Here is a 19,361-nt window from a genome sequence, read left to right on the forward strand (position 1 = left end):
TCGCACACCCATTATGTTGGTTTTGTCGTGACGCGGCTCAATTCTATACCTGATTATACTAGTATTTAAACAAAAGTAACACAATGTTAAATTATATCATATTTTTGCATAACACACTTTCACATAACACTTTGCTTAACATTTTCACATGAGCCGAATTAGAATTAAGAAATCTTCCATGGCTTGTAGCATGGCTCTTCCCGAATCATTCAGTACGCCCACTTCATTATCTAACATTGTAAGACCTTCTACAGATGCTCTCAATGGTTCAGCAAGTTTAACTGCTTTCTCCCAGTTACCAGCTCGTGCATGGAAAAGAACAAGTCCTAAAATAAAAAATACATTTACATCATTTGGATAGTGGAAACTAGAAAAAGCATTTCACTATATCTAATCGAAATATAAAAAATACAACAAAATGTAAAACATTAGGCGGCAAAGATCTTCTTCGCCTTTTTGTTAAATTATGGAAAATCTTGCTGTAGACCTTAAAAATTAGATATTTTACGTTACATGTAACTGCAAAATAAAATCTAAAAAAATAAAATATGTGTTTGTCGTGATTTATTCTTTCCTTTATAAGCAAATTCGTGTGCAATATTGTTTGATATTTTGAATTATTCTATTCATAGTCAATTAAAATTATATATTTGAAAAAAATAGATACACTTGACTGATATTTGTCCACATGAAATGCTTATCTATTCAATAAAATCATCATAATATAAAAGAAATTTTATCAGTTTAACAAATACCACTGTATTAAGTAACGCTACTATAAAATGTTAATCAGAACGTTTCTTGGAAAACAAGCACTGCTCGTATTACATTTACATGCCACTTGCTATATATTTTCAAGGTAATATAATTAAACACTAACCTGTCGAAACATAAGAAGCATGAAAGGTTTTGTCAAAATCTCGAAGTTCATGTCGTATTGGTGAATATACCTTTGCCATGGAGAGCAATCTGTAGTCAGTAAATGTTCCATGTACAAGGTCGGCAAGGAATAAAGATGTATGTATAAATTCATGGACAATTTGTTCGGCATAATGCGCCACTGTCTGTTCCTTATATGATTTAGGATCTTGCCAAATAAGCCCGAGAGCTGAACTGACACTCCCGCCTGCATAACCCGGATGCTCTGCCTTGTAAAACGCTATGCCCGCTACAACTTGGTTAATCACTTTGTGCAATTCTGGCATTGTGTCATTTATCAGTGACATCGCTGCTTCAATCTTTTCCAGTATATAAGCTTGTTCTTCTAATGTATACACATGAAGTCCCGCATCTACATATTCTTTGCTCATTTCTTGAAGACCAGAACGATTTAATGCATCGATCACAAGGGAATCATTGAAACTGTATACCATCTTATTGCGCTGAACAGGAATTTTTAGAGTTTGGAACTTTTCAAGAATTTCATAAAACATAAGCTTCTGTTTTTCTGGTGTTGCGACCAATCCGGAGAAACCAAGAAGACCAAGTTTTTGATTCATGAAACCAATGTCATAAGAAAAAGGCCAAAACAGTTTTTCAAAGACATTGGATTTTGAAATTTCACGTATTACTGCTTCTTTACCTAAAGCTGGATATTTTAGTTTAAAGTATTGTCGAGTTAAATCATCATGCCCAAAAATAGAGATAGTCTGTTTCCATTTACTGAAATACATGTTTTCTTCTAAAGGTGCCTCCTTGACGAATGTATCAGCCATTTTAAACCACTGATTTGTATTACTGTTTTTGAATTCTTTATTTAAAATCTGTATCTCCTTATTAGTCCCGTTTGTCAGTTCCTTGTTCACCGTGATAAAAGCAGAAACATTGCTCTCAGCGCAAATCATTATATGTGTTGGGTTTTTATCATCAATCTCTGCATTGTAAATCATTCCTTCTGGTGACCTTTTTGTTACCATTGACAAAGGTTCATATTTATCTGTTTCTAAAATCTCGCTAAACAGCAGTTTTGATGGCTCTTGATGTTTGACATTGTACACCATCACCTCTGGTGTTCTTTTTGTAACCATTGGCATGGGCCCATGTCTATTTTCATAAAGAATGTCGTTATATAGCATTGCAGATGGCTGCGGATCTTTGACATTGTACATCATCAATTCTGGTGTTCTTTTTGTTACCATTGACAAAGGTTCATGTCTATTTGTATCAAATATGTCGTTGAACTGCATTGTCGAGACCTGCTGATCTTTTGCATTGTACATCATTCTTTCTGGTGATCTTTTTGTTACCATTGACAAAGGTTCATGTCTATTTGTATCAAATATGTCGTTAAACTGCATTGTAGATGGATGCTGATCGTTTGCATTGTATATCATTCCTTCTAGTGATCTTTTTGTTACCATTGACAAAGGCTCATGTCTATTTGTATCAAATTTGTCGTTAAACAGCATTGCCGATAGCTGCGGATCTTTGACATTGTACATCATCACTTCTGGTGATCTCTTTGTTACCATTGACAAAGGTTCATGTCTATTTGTATCAAGTATGTCGTTAAACTGCATTGTCGATGTCTGCTCATCTTTTGCATTGTACATCATCACTTCTGGTGATCTTTTTGTTACCATTGACAAAGGTTCATGTCTATTTGTATCTGGTGTTACTGTAAACATTGACAAAGGTTCATGTCTATTTGTATCAAATATGTCGTTTAACTGCATTTCCGATGGCTGCTGATCTTTTGCATTGTACATCATTCCTTCTGGTGATCTTTTTGTTACCATTGACAAAGGTTCATGTCTATTTGTATCAAATATGTCGTTTAACTGCATTTCCGATGGCTGCTGATCTTTTGCATTGTACATCATTCCTTCTGGTGATCTTTTTGTTACCATTGACAAAGGTTCATGTCTATTTGTATCAAATATGTCGCTAAACAACATTGTCGATGACTGAGGATCTTTTGCATTGTACATCGTCACTTCTGGAGATCTTTTTGTTCCCATTGACAATGGTTCATGTCTATTTGTATCAAATATGTCGCTAAACAACATTGTCGATGACTGAGGATCTTTTGCATTGTACATCGTCACTTCTGGTGATCTTTTTGTTCCCATTGACAATGGTTCATGTATATTTGTATCAAATATGTCGCTAAAACAACATTGTCGATGACTGAGGATCTTTTGCATTGTACATCGTCACTTTCTGGTGATCTTTTTGTTCCCATTGACAAAGGTTCATGTCTATTTGTATCAAATATGTCGCTAAAACAACAATGTCGATGACTGAGGATCTTTTGCATTGTACACATCATTCCTTCTAGTGATCTTTTTGTTACCATTGACAAAGGTTCATGTCTATTTGTATCAAATTTGTCGTTAAACAGCATTGACGATAGCTGCGGATCTTTTGCATTGTACATCATCACTTCTGGTGATCTTTTTGTTACCATTGACAAAGGTTCATGTCTATTTGTATCAAATATGTCGCTAAACAACATTGTCGATGACTGAGGATCTTTTGCATTGTACATCGTCACTTCTGGTGATCTTTTTGTTCCCATTGACAAAGGTTCATGTCTATTTGTATCAAATATGTCGTTAAACTGCATTGTCGATGGCTGAGGATCTTTGTCATTGTACATCATCACTTCTGGTGATCTTTTTGTTACCATTGACAAAGGTTCATGTCTATTTGTATCAAATATGTCGTTAAACTGCATTGCCGATGACTGAGGATCTTTTGCATTGTACATCATCACTTCTGGTGATCTTTTTGTTCCCATTGACAAAGGTTCATGTCTATTTGTATCAAATATGTCGCTAAACAGCATTGTCGATGACTGAGGATCTTTTGCATTGTACATCATCTTTTCTGCTGATCGTTTTGTGACCATTGCTAAGGGTTGATTATTTTTCTTATCGAAGGTATTTTCTGTCGTAGAAGTATCGATGCTTAACTGATTGCTAAAAACCATTGATAATTTCTGCAGATCTTTTTCTGTTTGACTTTTGACATTAATTCTATTATTTGGTTCATATTGCTTTGTTTTTAGATACTCAGTAAATTCTTTGTCCTTTCTCTCCTCTATCTGTCTTAACGTAATATAATTATCTCGTACATTCCACCGGAAATTGCTTTGTTTATACTTGTGAACATTATGTACCAATTGCCGTTCCAACGGAACTGCTAACATGGCCAGAGCATCTGAAATATTCAGGTACAATATATATATACTTTATACTTTAAGATAAATTATGTATTTATGTTTTGTTGTAAACAATTGACAATCATATTCACTCCAATATATATTACAATAACCTAGTACCCTGTGTGTGTGTGTGTGTGTGTGTATGTGTGTGCGTGCGTGTGCGTGCGTGCGTGTGCATGCGTGCGTGTGTGCAACAATATAATATGAAAATTGCAGACTCGGTTTGATTGAGTCTGTTCATAATGATAATGTAAAAGTGCAAAATCCCTCACGCCCCCTATCACCGGCTTAAGCAGTATTTATTCTTCAACACTAACATGCTAAAATCAAGAATTCCGAAGGACCAGAAAACACTGAGGCGAAGTACCTGGGATGATTTTACCGATGTCACACGTGGTGTAGTGAATCTGGAAAACGGGTAATCTCTTGGAAGCAATTAAAGCAACACTATAATAAGAAAATAATTGGACTCGGTTTAATTGAGCCTGTAAATGAGAAATAATGTAAAAGTGCAACATTTCTCATGCCCCTAGTACTGGCTTAAGCGGTATTCAATCTTTGACACTAACATGTTGTAATCACATTCATAAGTTCTACATGACACGCCACTTTGAGATAAAAAAGTCAAAGTTGAATGTCATTGTGACCTGTAAAAAACATAAGATCAAAGTTCATAAACCTAGGAATATCAATATATGTACAAGAACCTTAGTTAGTCCTACTTGCGATAAGTAAAGTGGAGTGCGCTACTTTTCGGACAGCGTTTATAGATAAGGCTTGATAAAAATAGATTAGGATTAGTACGAACGAACTAACGAACGATGGATGGATATAGAGATACATTAAGTTTGCTCTGCGCATCTATTCAATCATATTTGTCGCATTTGTTTGGCTTTGCATCGGTTATATACAGAGATAGATGTATTGTTACTGCAAGACGAGAATGATCCCCGCAGTGCCACTAAAAGCTGTTGCAATATTTTTACCCCACAACGTTATGTTCCTTAAAAAAAGAATTTTGAGACTCTATTTACAGACGCTCGTTGTTGATACACTCCTGCACATCGGTCGAATGTTCCACTATCGCTCACTGTCTGAAGTAACGTGAGTGTATTTAGTGAGCTGCGAAGGGAGCGTAGTTGATAGTTATAACATTCATGCTAGTGTACAGACAAGGAAAGAAGGAAACCCATCCAATCCAGTACTTGAGTCTTATCAATTTTGCACCTCTGCTTAGATGGTGTCAAAGTAACGCACGATCGTTCATTTGAATAGAAACACATGCCGACTGGTTGAGTTATAGGCTATAAAGCTATTTCAAGTAAACTGCTTAAATGGCATCACGACTGGACAAAAAACTAAACAGATAAAACCACGATTATTGCACCATGTAAAATTGACATGAATTCGGGGTCGTTATCATAAAATCTGTAACAAATGATTATAAAGAAGAACAAAATAATTATAACAACGGTCTGATATGCATTTTTCCTTTGGGGGAGGGAGTTGTTGTGACATTACATATGCTAACGTTGTCATCATCATCATTACAATTACATTACAAGTATCATCAGATAAGCAAAACTATCGATATGTATAACAGGTCTTATAATTCTTTCTTTTTTAATTTTAATAGGCAGGTAAAGAAATATCCCAGACATAAATGCACACATATAAAATAGTAACAAGCTTTAAAAACAATATATTTTTATGCTGCCTTCGATTTTATACTGCTCCTTTAACCAGAGACATAGATAACAGAGATAGGCAACTGCCTAGCCAGTTAAAATATCACGCGTGCCTGCTAAACTTAAACCTTGTAGCAAGTAAAACTTATTAACCAGACATCAAAATCAGTAAAATAATACATTTTCTGAAAGCTTATGCATTTGTCTATGGCTGCAGGTAAAACATTTACAGTTCCCATTTAAATAAATGATACATCAATTTTTAAAGAGAACTACTTAAGGTAGAACGCGACACTTTGCGAACTTTCGAGTAGCGCCTTGAAAATTGGCATGCAAAAAGTTGATTATATTTCCGATAAGGTTCCGTTGATTTTATTTCAATAGTTTTAGCCAATTTTTGTACACACGGCGTCAAAGTTGACCATCAAAGCCCGTTTTTTAACATGACGTTGTTGCGTATCCTTGGCAACTGTTACGGGTATTTCAACGCCATTTGCGGACAAAATATCCTAAATTCTACAGCATTCGACGGAAATTATTTTTTCCTTTAAGCTGATATAAAATTTATCGTTTTACGCCAAAAAATGTTTGAAAAATGGAAAGAAAACTGTTAATTTTGTGTAAAATTTGACGTTCAGTTTTTTCGGCTTTAAAGCGGCTTATTAAAAAATTCCTGAAATAAATTTTTGATTTTTTTGCCACCAAATGCTAAGGACCACAATGGAAATAAGAGCTTGCTTGCTCTTTTTTGTGAATGTTGATGGTCAACTTTGACGCCGTGTGTACAAAAATTGGCTTAAACTATTGAAATAAAATCAACGGAATTTAATCAGAAATATGGTCAACTGTTTGCATGCCAATTTTCAAGACGCTGCTCGAAAGTTCCCAAAGTGTCGCGTTCTACCTTAATAATTTTTGTTACGAAACTATTCATATGACGGAAAAAACTGGCTCAGTGGGTATGTTCTGCTATGTTTTTCTAAGTGAAAGGTATGAAAAGTTACCAATATTTTAACATGCATCAATAGATAAAAGATTTACCTTTCAAATAGTATATAATATTAAAGGATCAAATGTACATCCATTAAGTTTTATTTGATACAAAATGCCTATTTTTTCACTTTTTGATAGGCATGATTGATATTTCAATAGAGTATATAAGAGCTGCTTATCTCTGTTATCTATGTCTCTGCTTTAACCAATTACTGCATGAGCATTTTGTGAAAATGGCTGTTTTCATTGAAAAATCTCCCGTTACAAGTTCAAATTGCTATAAAACTATAAAAAATGCTTCAATACTAATCAGACTAACAACATGCTCAGTCTTACATTTCCTGTTACATGGCAACGAGGGGACATCTCAAAATTGCCAAAAATCACTATTTTGCGTTGATTTTTTTATATTGATTTTGATCCTTTTTATTCTTTTTATAATATAGTGAGAAAATTTTGTTGCTTAGTTCCTTAGTTAGAGATTAAGAAGAATGTATATACATGTTTGTACATTTTAACAAAGTGACGAATGTTATAAGCGAAACATCGAGATTTTATTCTATTTAAGCAAAGCGGCTCATGTCTCTGTGACTGCGTTAGAAAAATGACTGGATAAGTCTTATAATCAGATGACCTGGCTAGCTGGCCAATATGTTGATGTATACCTAATCGCCCCCTCCTCCATTTTCGATTCGCTTACGGAGTACTTATTAACATTAATAATCTCTAAGCATTTAAAAAACATCAGATAAACCTTTGTGTTAAATTTTTTAAGGTCAAGACATTTATTCCAGCACCAGTCTTTTTGTTACTTATTGGGGTTGCATCGAAGATGACACATTGATCACTCCTTCGTGTTTTCGTAGAACCAGTCTTCCTCCAAGACGTCAATACAGTGTCAGAACGGATAAAGAAATGTTTTATGCACAAACGCAGATCTCATGTATTATATTTACACTAAATATCTCGCGAATTCACACTTAGTTCTGAAGAAAGTTATGTAGCCTCGAGGCCAATTCCCCCCACCCGAGAATCTCTAACCCGAACGCGTCGTTCATCATGCTTCATGTTAATTGATAGTATCGTCTATGAGTCGGCAACATTATGCATTTTCACAGTCAAATATATCTTACTTTACGAATCTAGACTAACTTAAAGATTACACAAGCTTGCAGGCGAGTTTTTACTTCCGCTTTGAACAACTCTGTTTCTCAAACAATTTTTTCTTGCAATCTTTGAATCGCTTCTCTGCCAGATTTTGTTTTTCATTGAAAGGCTAAATTTTACTTAAGATACTTCACTTTAGTTTCTGTAATTCACTTTACATTTGCGAGATTCTTATTTCGCATCATGTATGCAGACTTCATTTGTTCTGATCCCCTTTCAAAGTTCCATTTTGTTAAGTTACGCCCATCGTTTTCTCTTTTAGGGCACAGATATTTTTTCACCTGGATACCACACGCCGCTTTTCATGAAATGACACTAAAGTGTCACATTCCATGATCACCGCCGTATGAACACATCTGCTCAAAATTTTTACCATTGCACGTAAAAAAGTTGAATACTGCTTAAGCTGGTGCCAGGGGACATGGACAGTAGCTTGCACTTTCCAGTACTGTCCATGAACAGACTCAATCAAACCGAACATGCTCAATCAAACCGAGCCTGCAACACTTTCAGTTTTTTTACGTTTTTAACTTACTTTAGGGATTATTATTTCTTTCTTATACCTCGTGACACTTCTCAACTCAGTTTGAAAAAAAAATTAATGTCAGATCTATCCAAATTAAAAAAGTGTACATTAATGAATTTTAAAACTTTAAAAACTAACAACTTACCATAACAAGCCACCAAGATCACTAGACAAATTATTGTCTTCATTCCTCTTTAATACTGTAAAGGTCAGTGAATGAATAATGTGCTCATTGATGGTTCTTATATACGAGGTAGTGTCATATGTCATAGCAAATGTTATCATTGAAGCCGAAAATGATCCATCACTGCTGTTTACATTACATAGGTTCAAGTCACTATTTAGAAAAAAATGAAAAGTCCGTTTAATATCAAAGTTAATTTATTTGTAAAATTGCAAAACAAAAAACAATAAGCAAATAAAAAACAGAAAAGAAAACAAACATAATACAAAAAAAGAAAACAACAAAGCACAAAAGTTAAATGTTGCTACATGACGCATATATCTTTTGCTTCAACATCAAAAGCATGGGTATTATCCAAAATCGACAGCTTCTTTTAAAGCAGCACGCCTCCAGATTCATTCTAATTTTCATGAAATTTTTGAAAATGTATCTAAATGTGTAATACTGTGAAGTAACCAAAAAGAAGGAATTTACACATTATCAGCGGCACTTTCAATATCCATGAAAATTACCAAAAGAAAGGTCAAAATATGGTTAAATAGCCTTTACTGCGTTAGTAGCGCAGTAGAAATATAGCTGTAAATACTGTAAAATTGGTCATTAATCGCATTTAATATGTAAAATACTACTTGAATCTTGAACTTACATCTTAGTACATTTCTCTCAAGTTTGATTTAATTGAAATGTTTTGACTCATCTGGAGACATGTAGCTTTAGATAGATAGATACATAGATACATAGATAGATAGATTTCGGCATAAAGGTAAACATGTTACATGATAAACAAACACAATGTAGATTAAAACAATTACAAATAAATGAATAAATAAGTAAATAAATGAATAAATACTATATTATGTAAACTATGACATGTTCCCAAAACCAAGGATAGCACAAATAAGAGCAAGCTCTTATTTCCATTGTGGTCCTTACCATTTGGTGGCATGACAGAGAGGTATTTCATAAAGGAAAAAAAAATCTCACTAATTATAAGAAAAATCACATTAATGAAGTATATCATTTAAAATTATCACATTTTAAAATGTAAGGTAATGTAAATAAAAAGTCAGTATCACTTTAAGAAATAATCATGTACATATTAAGAAAAGATTACATTAAAAACAATTATCACAGTTGTTTTAAGTATGTAAGGAAAGGACATGCCATAGATTACGCTATTCAAAAAAAGGATAAAGTTTTTAAAGTCTTAATAAAAAATTTAAAACAAATTTCAAAAAAAAAAAAATGAAACAGTAAACCTGAGCCGAAAAATATTTCAATAAAAAAAAAATGAAAACATATAAAATTTTCTTGCAAGAAATTTTAAGAAAAACACTTACATGCTACTTAAAAAGTGACTTTTTAAGGCTTTAAACGATGAAATTTGTTAATTTCAGTTATACAAGTTGGAAAACTGTTCCATAGTTTAGCGCCAATAAAACTTAAAGACTTTGACCCGGAACCTTTAACCTTAGGAAGACAATACCCTCCATTTTTACTCAGTCTGGTGCAATAAGAATGCATAGATTCCTGAAAAACAAAACAATCACTTACGTACTCTGGGGCCATTTGGTTTTTAACTTTAAAAACATGACATAACATGATTTGTTCAACTCTTTCACAAACTGGTAACCAATGAGGGGTTTAAAATGGGAAGGGCCAATATGAACTCTGGAATCAAGGTTTAGAACAAATCTCATCATTTTATTTTGTATTGTCTGTAATTTATTTTTCAAGACCTGAGTTAAACCATTTTACCAGACACAGCAGGCATAGTCAAAGTGGCACTGAATTAAGGAATTGACAAGCAGTTTTTTTGGTATGCTGTGTAAGGAAAACTTTTCTTACGGTAAAAGGACTTTAACCAGGCGTTAGCCTTCTGAATTACTGAGTCTGCCGTGTAACCAAAGGACAGGTACTAATCAATAGTTACCCCAAGATATTTAATGGATGTGGATGCTTCTATTGCAGTGTCATTACAGTTTATGTTTAATTTGGAATGTGACCTAAGTTTTTGTTTAGACCCAAACACAATGGACTCAGTTTTACCTAAGTGCAACGATAACTTATTATCAATTTATTATTGACTTACTGAGGACAAATCTTCAGATACAGAAATTTCCACCTCAGGTAATTTTTTCCAGAAACAAGTATTCCAGAGTCATCAGCATATAGCAATAGTCTATTTTTCAATACCGCTGACATGTCATTGACGTAAATTAAATTTATTGAAATCACTGCCTAAATGTCGCCTAAAAACAGCAAATTGTTCAAAAGTGCACGTGTAACTTAAAAAGTACATAAGTTTTAAAGATTAGACTGTACAAAATTACACGTTTATTTTAGTCTTAACATTTCTTGATGGGCAGTACTTTATGTATATTTATGGTTTTAGACAGACTTGACATTTTAAATTTTTCATCAGAATATTTCATTGATAGGCGATAACCATTCATTTGTAGCAAAGATAAAACAGAAATATCGTACAATACAATAAATATAATACAATTTCGTGTGCTGATATGTTAGGAAATGCAGAGAATAAAAACAGTCTGCAAAGAAAAGTAAAGAGTAGAATTTAGTGAAGAAAAGGGTATAGAACAACAATGCAAAATAACGTTAAAAGAAACTTCAAGAAGAAAATATCGTCAAAGAAAGATACGATTGAATTTTCTTTATTTTTTTGTCAAAACATGTATTTACATTTTTACATTTCTTGATTATAAGTTTGGATTTGACTTGAAATGTCGTTAAAATATATATTTTATATAATACATCTTAGCATACAATTCTAAGCTTATATTTACGTTAAAGATATGAAATTAAGTCTTTTTTAACGTGTGTATTATAACTTTTCTTTCTTTAGCAGCAACATATTTTTTATCGTTTTTCACGTTTTGAGTACATTGACCCTTTCGTTTTCTTACATGAAAATAATCTTAAAGCTTTTTTCACGTTGTTCTTCTTCAAAGGCATCCATCTCGTCGTTTTTAGCTTTTTTTTGCAATTTATAGATAAGTTCAATGATTGAAGAGCACTTGCCATCGGCATAATAATAGAAGTTGAATGGTTTATGACTGCAATTTTGGTATATATTTTTGTCTACAAACATTGAAATAATAACCGTGCATTGATTTTTTTGTCATTTAGCTTCTGTTGAAATGTGTACACAATTGCATGATGGCTGATTGATGCCATGCCGTCGATGCATAACATGTGTCGCGTTTTCGCAAACTCCTGTCGTATCTATGCATCTTCGGGGCAAAATGCGAAACTACGGCAAAGTTAAACTTTTTTCGCTTCTTTGTGTTTTTTACATTTCCGCATCTCCATTTATTTGCGTTGTTGCGAATGAGGAAAGGCACAACAATGCGAAAAAGCAAAAATGCTGAGGCTAGACAAATAAGATGCAAAAACACGACACTTTCTATATATTGTATTTATGCCTAAATTTGTCTTTCTCTTTGTTGTTCGCCGCGAAAACAAAGTAGGAATACACGATGCGACTTACGTCAAAATGATCATTATTTGTATTTATATCAAAATATCTTTATTAGTTTATCATGATTTTGCTGAACATTCAGTATTTGTTACCTTTACTTCAGTAACTAAGAGTTTGCCTTTTCAAAACTAAAATGTTCTTTTGTATTGTGGTATGAATTAAATATAATTCCTTTTATTTCAAAAACTAGAATATTTTCTTGTTACCTTTCTTATTCCTTTTACAAATTTATGAAAATGTAACAAATACATGTAGTCGAACATAAGATAACAAATGTTATTGTGTAAGCGTTACTTGAAAACTTATTTCTTTATCAGCGAGGGATATCCCTTTATCAAGATTTTTTAAAGTTCATTTATGACACACATTGTGTAGCAAGTACAACAAAATAGATTGTCAAATACTCGTATATCTACCCTTCTCAAAATGACTGATGTTCTCATGTATTATTTTAATGCTCCATATGATCTCATTTGTATTTAGGATAAATCTCATAGATGGCTAATCGAAATTTTATTTCGATTCATAATAGCAACAAAAGTTACACAATGTAAAAAATAAACCTTTTATTATATAAAACATTTAATTATAATATTTAACTCAAAACTTTCACATAAGACGAATAACAAATAAGAAATCTTCCATGGCTTGTAACATGGCTCTTCCCGAATCATTCAGTACGCCCACTTCATTATCTAACATAGTAAGACCTTCTACAGATGCTCTCAATGGTTCAGCAAGTTTAACTGCTTTCTCCCAGTTACCAGCTCGTGCATGGAAAAGAGCAACCCCTAAAATATCAAGAAACATCCACTTAATTGAGACATTAAAAAAGAAAAAACAAATGAAATTGTTAGTGACAAAGATTCTCTTTGCCTTGTTCATTTCTTTTTAAATATGAAGTGAAAGTTTGCCTGTGAAAACTTTCTATTTTTCCTTAGATATTAACTGCATTTTTACATGTAACGACAATATGAGACTTCTTCTCAAAACTTGTGTTCGTTGTTATTTTGTTCTTGATATTACTACAAATCCACGTGTATTATTGCAAAACATGCATGTTTTATAAAACTATTCGAAGTCTATTTTTTACGAAATTTTAACATATTGAAATGTCCATAAATAAGGCTGGACCATTTGTAATTTAGGGTCGAACGCTATTCGTATTTCATCAACATGTCGCATGTTACATACTTAACTTCCAAGGTATTATAATGATATACCTACCTGTCGAAACATAAGAGGCATGAAAGGTTTTGTCAAAATCACGAAGTTCATGACGTATTGGTGAATAGACTTTTGCCATGGAGAGCAATCTGTAGTCAGAAAATGTTCCATGTACAAGGTCGGCAAGGAATAAAGATGTATGTATAAATTCATGGACTATTTGTTCGGCATAATGCGCCACTGTCTGTTCCTTATATGAATTAGGATCTTGCCAGATAAGCCCGAGAGCAGAACTTATACTTCCACCAGCAAAACCCGGATGCTCTGCCTTGTAAAACGCTATGCATGATACAATTTGATGAATAACTTTGTATAGTTCTGGCATTGTGTCATTTATAAGTGACATCGCTGCTTCAACTTTCCCTAGTATATAAGCTTGTTCTTCTAGTGTATACAAATGAAGTCCCGCATCTACATATTCTCTGCTCATTTCTTGAAGACCAGAACAATTTAATGCATCGATCACAAGGGAATCATTAAAACTGTATACTATCTTATTGCTCTGAACAGGAATTTTTAGAGTTTGGAACTTTTCAAGAATTTCATAAAACATAAGCTTCTGTTTTTCTGGTGTTGCGACCAATCCGGAGAAACCAAGAAGACCAAGTTTTTGATTCATGAAACCAATGTCGTAAGCAAAAGGCCAGAAGAGTTTTTCAAAGACATTGGATTTTGAAATTTCATGTATTACTGTTTCTTGACTCAAAGCTGGATATTTTAGTTTAAAGTATTGTCGAGTTAAATCATCATGCCCAAAAATAGAGATAGTCTGTTTCCATGTGCTAAAAAATTTGCTTTCTTCTAAAGGTGCCTCCTTGACAAGTGTATAAGTCATTTTGAACCACTGATTTATAAAACTTGAAAGCTCTATCACTTGATTGTTCTGGTTTGCCGATTCATTTCTCTCTATGGTAGTAACAGAGACATTGGTTCCAGCACAAATCATGATATGCCTAGGTTTTTTATCATTTAGCACGGCTTTGTATGCCATCACTTGTGGGGACCTTTTCTCGAACAACATTGACATTAGTTGATGATTAACTGTATCCAATGTGTTACTATATCGCATTACCGATGGCTGCATATCTTTTGCATTGTACATCATCACTTGTGGTGACCTCTTTTTGTACATCATTGACATGGGTTGATGTTTATCTTCGTCCAGTGAATTACCGAACAGCATTCCCAAAGGCTGCATCTCTTTTGCATTATACATCATCACTTGTGGCGACCTTTTTCCGTACATCATTGACAAGGGTTGATGTTTATCTGAATCCAGTGAATTACTGTACAGCATTCCCAAAGGCTGCATCTCTTTTGCATTATACATCATCACTTGTGGCGACCTTTTTCCGTACATCATTGACAAGGGTTGATGTTTATCTGAATCCAGTGAATTACTGTACAGCATTGCCGATGGCTGCATGTCTTTTGCATTATACATCATCACTTGTGGTGATCTTTTTCCGTACATCATTGACAATGGCTGAAGATTATCGATATCCAACGTGTTACTGTATAGCATTGATGATGGCTGCATATCTTTTGCATTGTACATCATCACTTGTGGTGACCTCTTTTTGTACATCATTGACATAGGTTGATGTTTCTCTGCATCAAATGAATTACTGTACAGCATTGCGGAAGGCTGCATATCTTTTGCATTGTACATCATCACTTGTGGCGACCTTTTTCCGTACATCATTGACATGGGTTGATGTTTATCTGCATCCAATGAATTACTGTACAGCATTGCGGAAGGCTGCATATCTTTTGCATTATACATCATCACTTGTGGCGACCTTTTTCCGTACATCATTGACAAGGGTTGATGTTTATCTGCATCCAATGAATTACTGTACAGCATTGCCGATGGCTGCATATCTTTTGCATTATACATCATCACTTGTGGCGACCTTTTCCCGTACATCATTGACAATGGCTGAAGATTATCGATATCCAATTTGTTACTGTATAGCATTGATGATGGCTGCATATTTTTTGCATTATACATCATAACTTGTGGTGACCCTTTTCCATACATCATAGATAATGGCTGAAGATGATCGATATCCAATATGTTACTGTATAGCATTGCTGATGGCTGCATATCTTTTGCATTATACATCATCACTTGTGGTGACCTCTTTCCGTACATCATTGATAAAGGCTGAAGGTTTTCAATATTTAATGTGTTACTATATAGCATTGACGATGGCTGCATATCTTTTGCATTGTACATCATCACTTGTGGTGACCTTTTGCCAGTAATTTCTATTGGCAGAGTACCGGTGCCTAAATTGTTCCTGTACATCATCGGTGACGGCTGCAGATCTTTTGCGTTGTACATCATTACTTGTGGTGGTTCTTTGCTGTACAACATTGACAGTGGCTCTAGATTTGTAGTTTCCAACTTGTTGCTGTACATCATGGTCATTGGTTCAACCTCTTTTAAAGTCATCATTACATTCCTTGGTGAATGTGAATTTGGACTCTTATTGTTTAATTTATTTCTGGCTTCATTCTGCTTTATTTTAAGATACTCAGTAAAGTCTCTGTCTTTTTTCTCCTCTAGTTTCCTCAACGATATGAAGCTGTCTTCGTCAAGATTTCGTACATTCCACCGGAAGTTGCTTTCTTTATACCTGTTCACATTTTCTATCAACTGCTTTTCTAATGGCACTGGTAACAAAGCCAAAGCATCTGAAATATTTAAATAGATACAAGACATCATAAACATGTGTAGATGTTTTGAATTATTAAGTTAACTATTTCCTCTGCTAATATACAATGCAATCTTTTATTTTCAGTTAGTTTTATTTTATTTTCAATTGCCGGCATAAGAAAATTATTAGTTATTTCTAACGAATATTTAATAGTTACAACTGACAATTCACGGGTTTCTTAGATTTCCTATTTTATGTGTATTTAAGTAATTAGTACTGCTACTTTAATCATTTTCTGTAGTTATTTTCAGGAAATACAATTAAATGTTAAAAGAAAAGAATTGAATCGTAACCATACAAAAGCTTTGATTAGTAGGAAATTGTCTAAATTTATTTGCTATGCAACATGAGCTAGAGATAAAACTATTAACTTCCAACTAATTTCAAACACTAATAATTATATATATATATATTTTTTATTTCATGACTGTGAAGTTATGTATGGAATATTACTTTTCTCGCATTTAGATTGTTTTTTCCCCCATTGGTTATATGTTATTAATTTGTGTACACGCCATTATAGTTTTTAGCAATAGACATGTTTGTGCCTTAATAAAATTTTGAAATAAAAATATTGAAGTGAAAAAGTGTAGTAAGAGGATTCGCTCAAAGAAACGTATTATTAAATTTTTGAGAGTATTAAAACAAAATTTATATATAGATCCTTATCACTTATATAATGCGAAAACCGTTAAAGTGGATTGGTCTACAATGGAAATATTTTGAACAAATTTTTATGAAAAACAACAAAAGAAAATATTAAATTATTTTTGAAAAAAAAAATGTTGATATTATTTTAAGTGATGTAGTATGAACATTTGTATGAATAATATTTTGTTCTAGGATCAAGCCTAACGGAAAAGAATGTGCCTAGCCAGATGATGGAACTGGCAAATAAGAATTTAAATATACGACGCTCTCCCTACTAAGAGGAAGATATTTTACGAATGACAAGAACACTCTTCTAGAAATCCGTATAATTTATTTAGCAGAATAATATTCCAAAAATCTAAACAGTTGTTTGAACACTTTTAAAACATCTCATCGTATAACATTCTATGTTTTAAATACTAAATTGAGCCGTGTCACGGCAAAACCAACATAATGCGTTTGCGACCAGCATGGATCCAGACCAGCCTGCGCATCCGCGCAGTCTGATCAGGATCCATTCTGTTCGCTATCAGTTTCTCTACTTGTAATAGAGTTGGTAAGCGAACACCATGGATCCTGATCAGACTGCGCGGATGCGCAGGCTGGTCTAGATCCATGCTGGTCGCAAACCCATTATGTTGGTTATGTCGTGACACGGCTCAATTGTTGGCGTTAGTTATAATTGACGTTTTAATTCCCAAAATGTTTGTCATAAGATAAAGTATTTGATACTGAAGTATTTAAGTTTTCTTAATAAATGAATGTCAATGATAATAACTAAGCTAGTCGCTATTTAACTATTATTGTTGCTATTTGTAAGCGCACAGTTATTTTTAACTAGGCACTTTTAAAGGGTAACGTAAATTATAGCATCGAAATAAATTTAAATATAGTCATACGTGTCCACTCATTACAAAAAACTAAATGAGCCGCGTCACGACAAACCAACATAATGGGTTTGCGACCAGCATGGATCTAGACCAGCCTGCGCATCCGCGCAGTCTGATCAGGATCCATGATGTTCGCTATCAGTTTCTCTACTTGTAATAGAGTTGGTAAGCGAACAGCATGGATCCGCGGATGCGCAGGCTGGTCTGGATCCATGCTGGTCGCAAACGCATTATGTTGGTTTTGTCGTGACACGGCTCAAATGATTCGTTTTCACCTTTAATTGAGAAGATGGCCGTCTTGTGATATTGAAATAACTGAATTCTTTATTGATTTTAAAAAGTAATGTCAGATTTGTTGTTTTTGCCGTTGTAACTTTTAACTTTGTGAATTAATGAAATGACTGTTTGGAAGAATTAAAAAAAAGGGAAAAAAGAAACCAGTAAATAAAAAATAAATCGATAAAAAACAACAAAAATTAAAAACACAAACAAAATTAAAATAAAAAATAAATCAATAAAAAAAAACAAGTAACAAACAACTTACCATTACATGCCACTACGATCACTATACAAACTATTGTCTTCATCTCTTACTATTGTTGTTTACTTCAGTTATGAAAATACCCTTAAAGGATGCTTCTTATATAGTGTAATGTGTTGATGGTCTAGTAAATAGTCGAGATGTCATGGCAAAGGTGACCATGTACGTGAATAAAGGGCAAAGGTGACGGCATTGCTGTTTCGCAATAGTATAAACACATCTATAGATCCAATGTGATGATCAGACAAAATGGAAGGTCCATCGACTATCAGATGTGTTTAAAAACAAAATGTTAATTTGTAACAATTCAAATGTAACAGTTGCTTAAAACACCAAAAGCATTTAGTACCCAAATTCGACTGCTTCTTATTTTCGAAGCTAAATCGTTTGGTATTGGCCGCTGCCAAACTATCGCCTTAAGAAATACTGCACCGAATACATCAAGTACTTGTTTTTGTTTTCAATGATTTCAACGTCAAAATGGCATGTAGTGTTTACGTTTTTAATGATAATAGAGCATATTTGTCAAAGATAAGAAATGTTACTTTTACAAGACAAATGTCATAAAGTTTAAGACGTCTATGAATTAAGTAAAGTACACCAAAGACACAGATAACGTTATCTTTATCATCGTCCTGGTTACTATTTGAAACAGCCGCCAGCTTTTCTTTCTGCCTAGCAGAAATTTTGTGAGTTCAACAAAGATTTTTACGCGCTCCAAACGAGTGGAAACTACATTAAATTGTATTATTTACTAGCAGGTTTCAATTAAATATGTATTGTAATTATCTAATCACTGGTCTTCGTTTTGTCACAATAATTTGTCCTGTGAAAGAACCTTAAAACAAAATAAGAGAAGGAAAGTATTGAACATCTAGGTGTGGTTATGTCTGTTCTGGATAAAAACATGTAACTTTTCTCGTGCATTCACAACTGTGGAGAAGCACGAGGACGCATTAAAAGGCCAAACCCACAGGGCGAGTGATTTTATAAATCCGAGCACTTCTGCACAATACGAGTACAATACACGAATAAAATGCATTCGTTTTATTATTGCACAAAAATATACGTTTGATTCTTTTTTTTTTTCATATAAAG

The 19,361-nt window shown here is 33.5% G+C and overlaps 2 protein-coding genes across 2 annotated transcripts; both read right to left on the reverse strand.

Annotated features, from left to right (window-relative positions):
• Nucleotides 1–86: 86 nt before the first annotated feature.
• On the reverse strand, nucleotides 87–8,802 carry LOC132746778 (uncharacterized). The gene is made up of 3 exons (XM_060736027.1): nucleotides 8,688–8,802; nucleotides 881–4,164; nucleotides 87–326 (listed from the first exon to the last, which is right to left on the reverse strand). The coding sequence occupies exons 2-3, from the start codon at nucleotides 3,144–3,146 to the stop codon at nucleotides 145–147; spliced, it is 2,448 nt and encodes an 815-aa protein (XP_060592010.1). The 5' UTR covers nucleotides 3,147–4,164; nucleotides 8,688–8,802; the 3' UTR covers nucleotides 87–144.
• A 3,977-nt stretch (nucleotides 8,803–12,779) lies between these two features.
• LOC132746779 (uncharacterized) lies at nucleotides 12,780–18,424 on the reverse strand. The gene is made up of 3 exons (XM_060736028.1): nucleotides 18,267–18,424; nucleotides 13,456–16,158; nucleotides 12,780–13,019 (listed from the first exon to the last, which is right to left on the reverse strand). Exons 1-3 carry the CDS (start codon nucleotides 18,307–18,309, stop codon nucleotides 12,838–12,840), a joined length of 2,928 nt encoding a protein of 975 aa, XP_060592011.1. The 5' UTR covers nucleotides 18,310–18,424; the 3' UTR covers nucleotides 12,780–12,837.
• Between the last annotated feature and the right edge of the window lie 937 nt (nucleotides 18,425–19,361).

Source organism: Ruditapes philippinarum, unplaced genomic scaffold, assembly GCF_026571515.1.
Source record: "Ruditapes philippinarum isolate M1 unplaced genomic scaffold, ASM2657151v2 ctg796_1_1_1_1, whole genome shotgun sequence".
NCBI classification, from domain to species: Eukaryota; Metazoa; Mollusca; class Bivalvia; order Venerida; family Veneridae; genus Ruditapes; species Ruditapes philippinarum.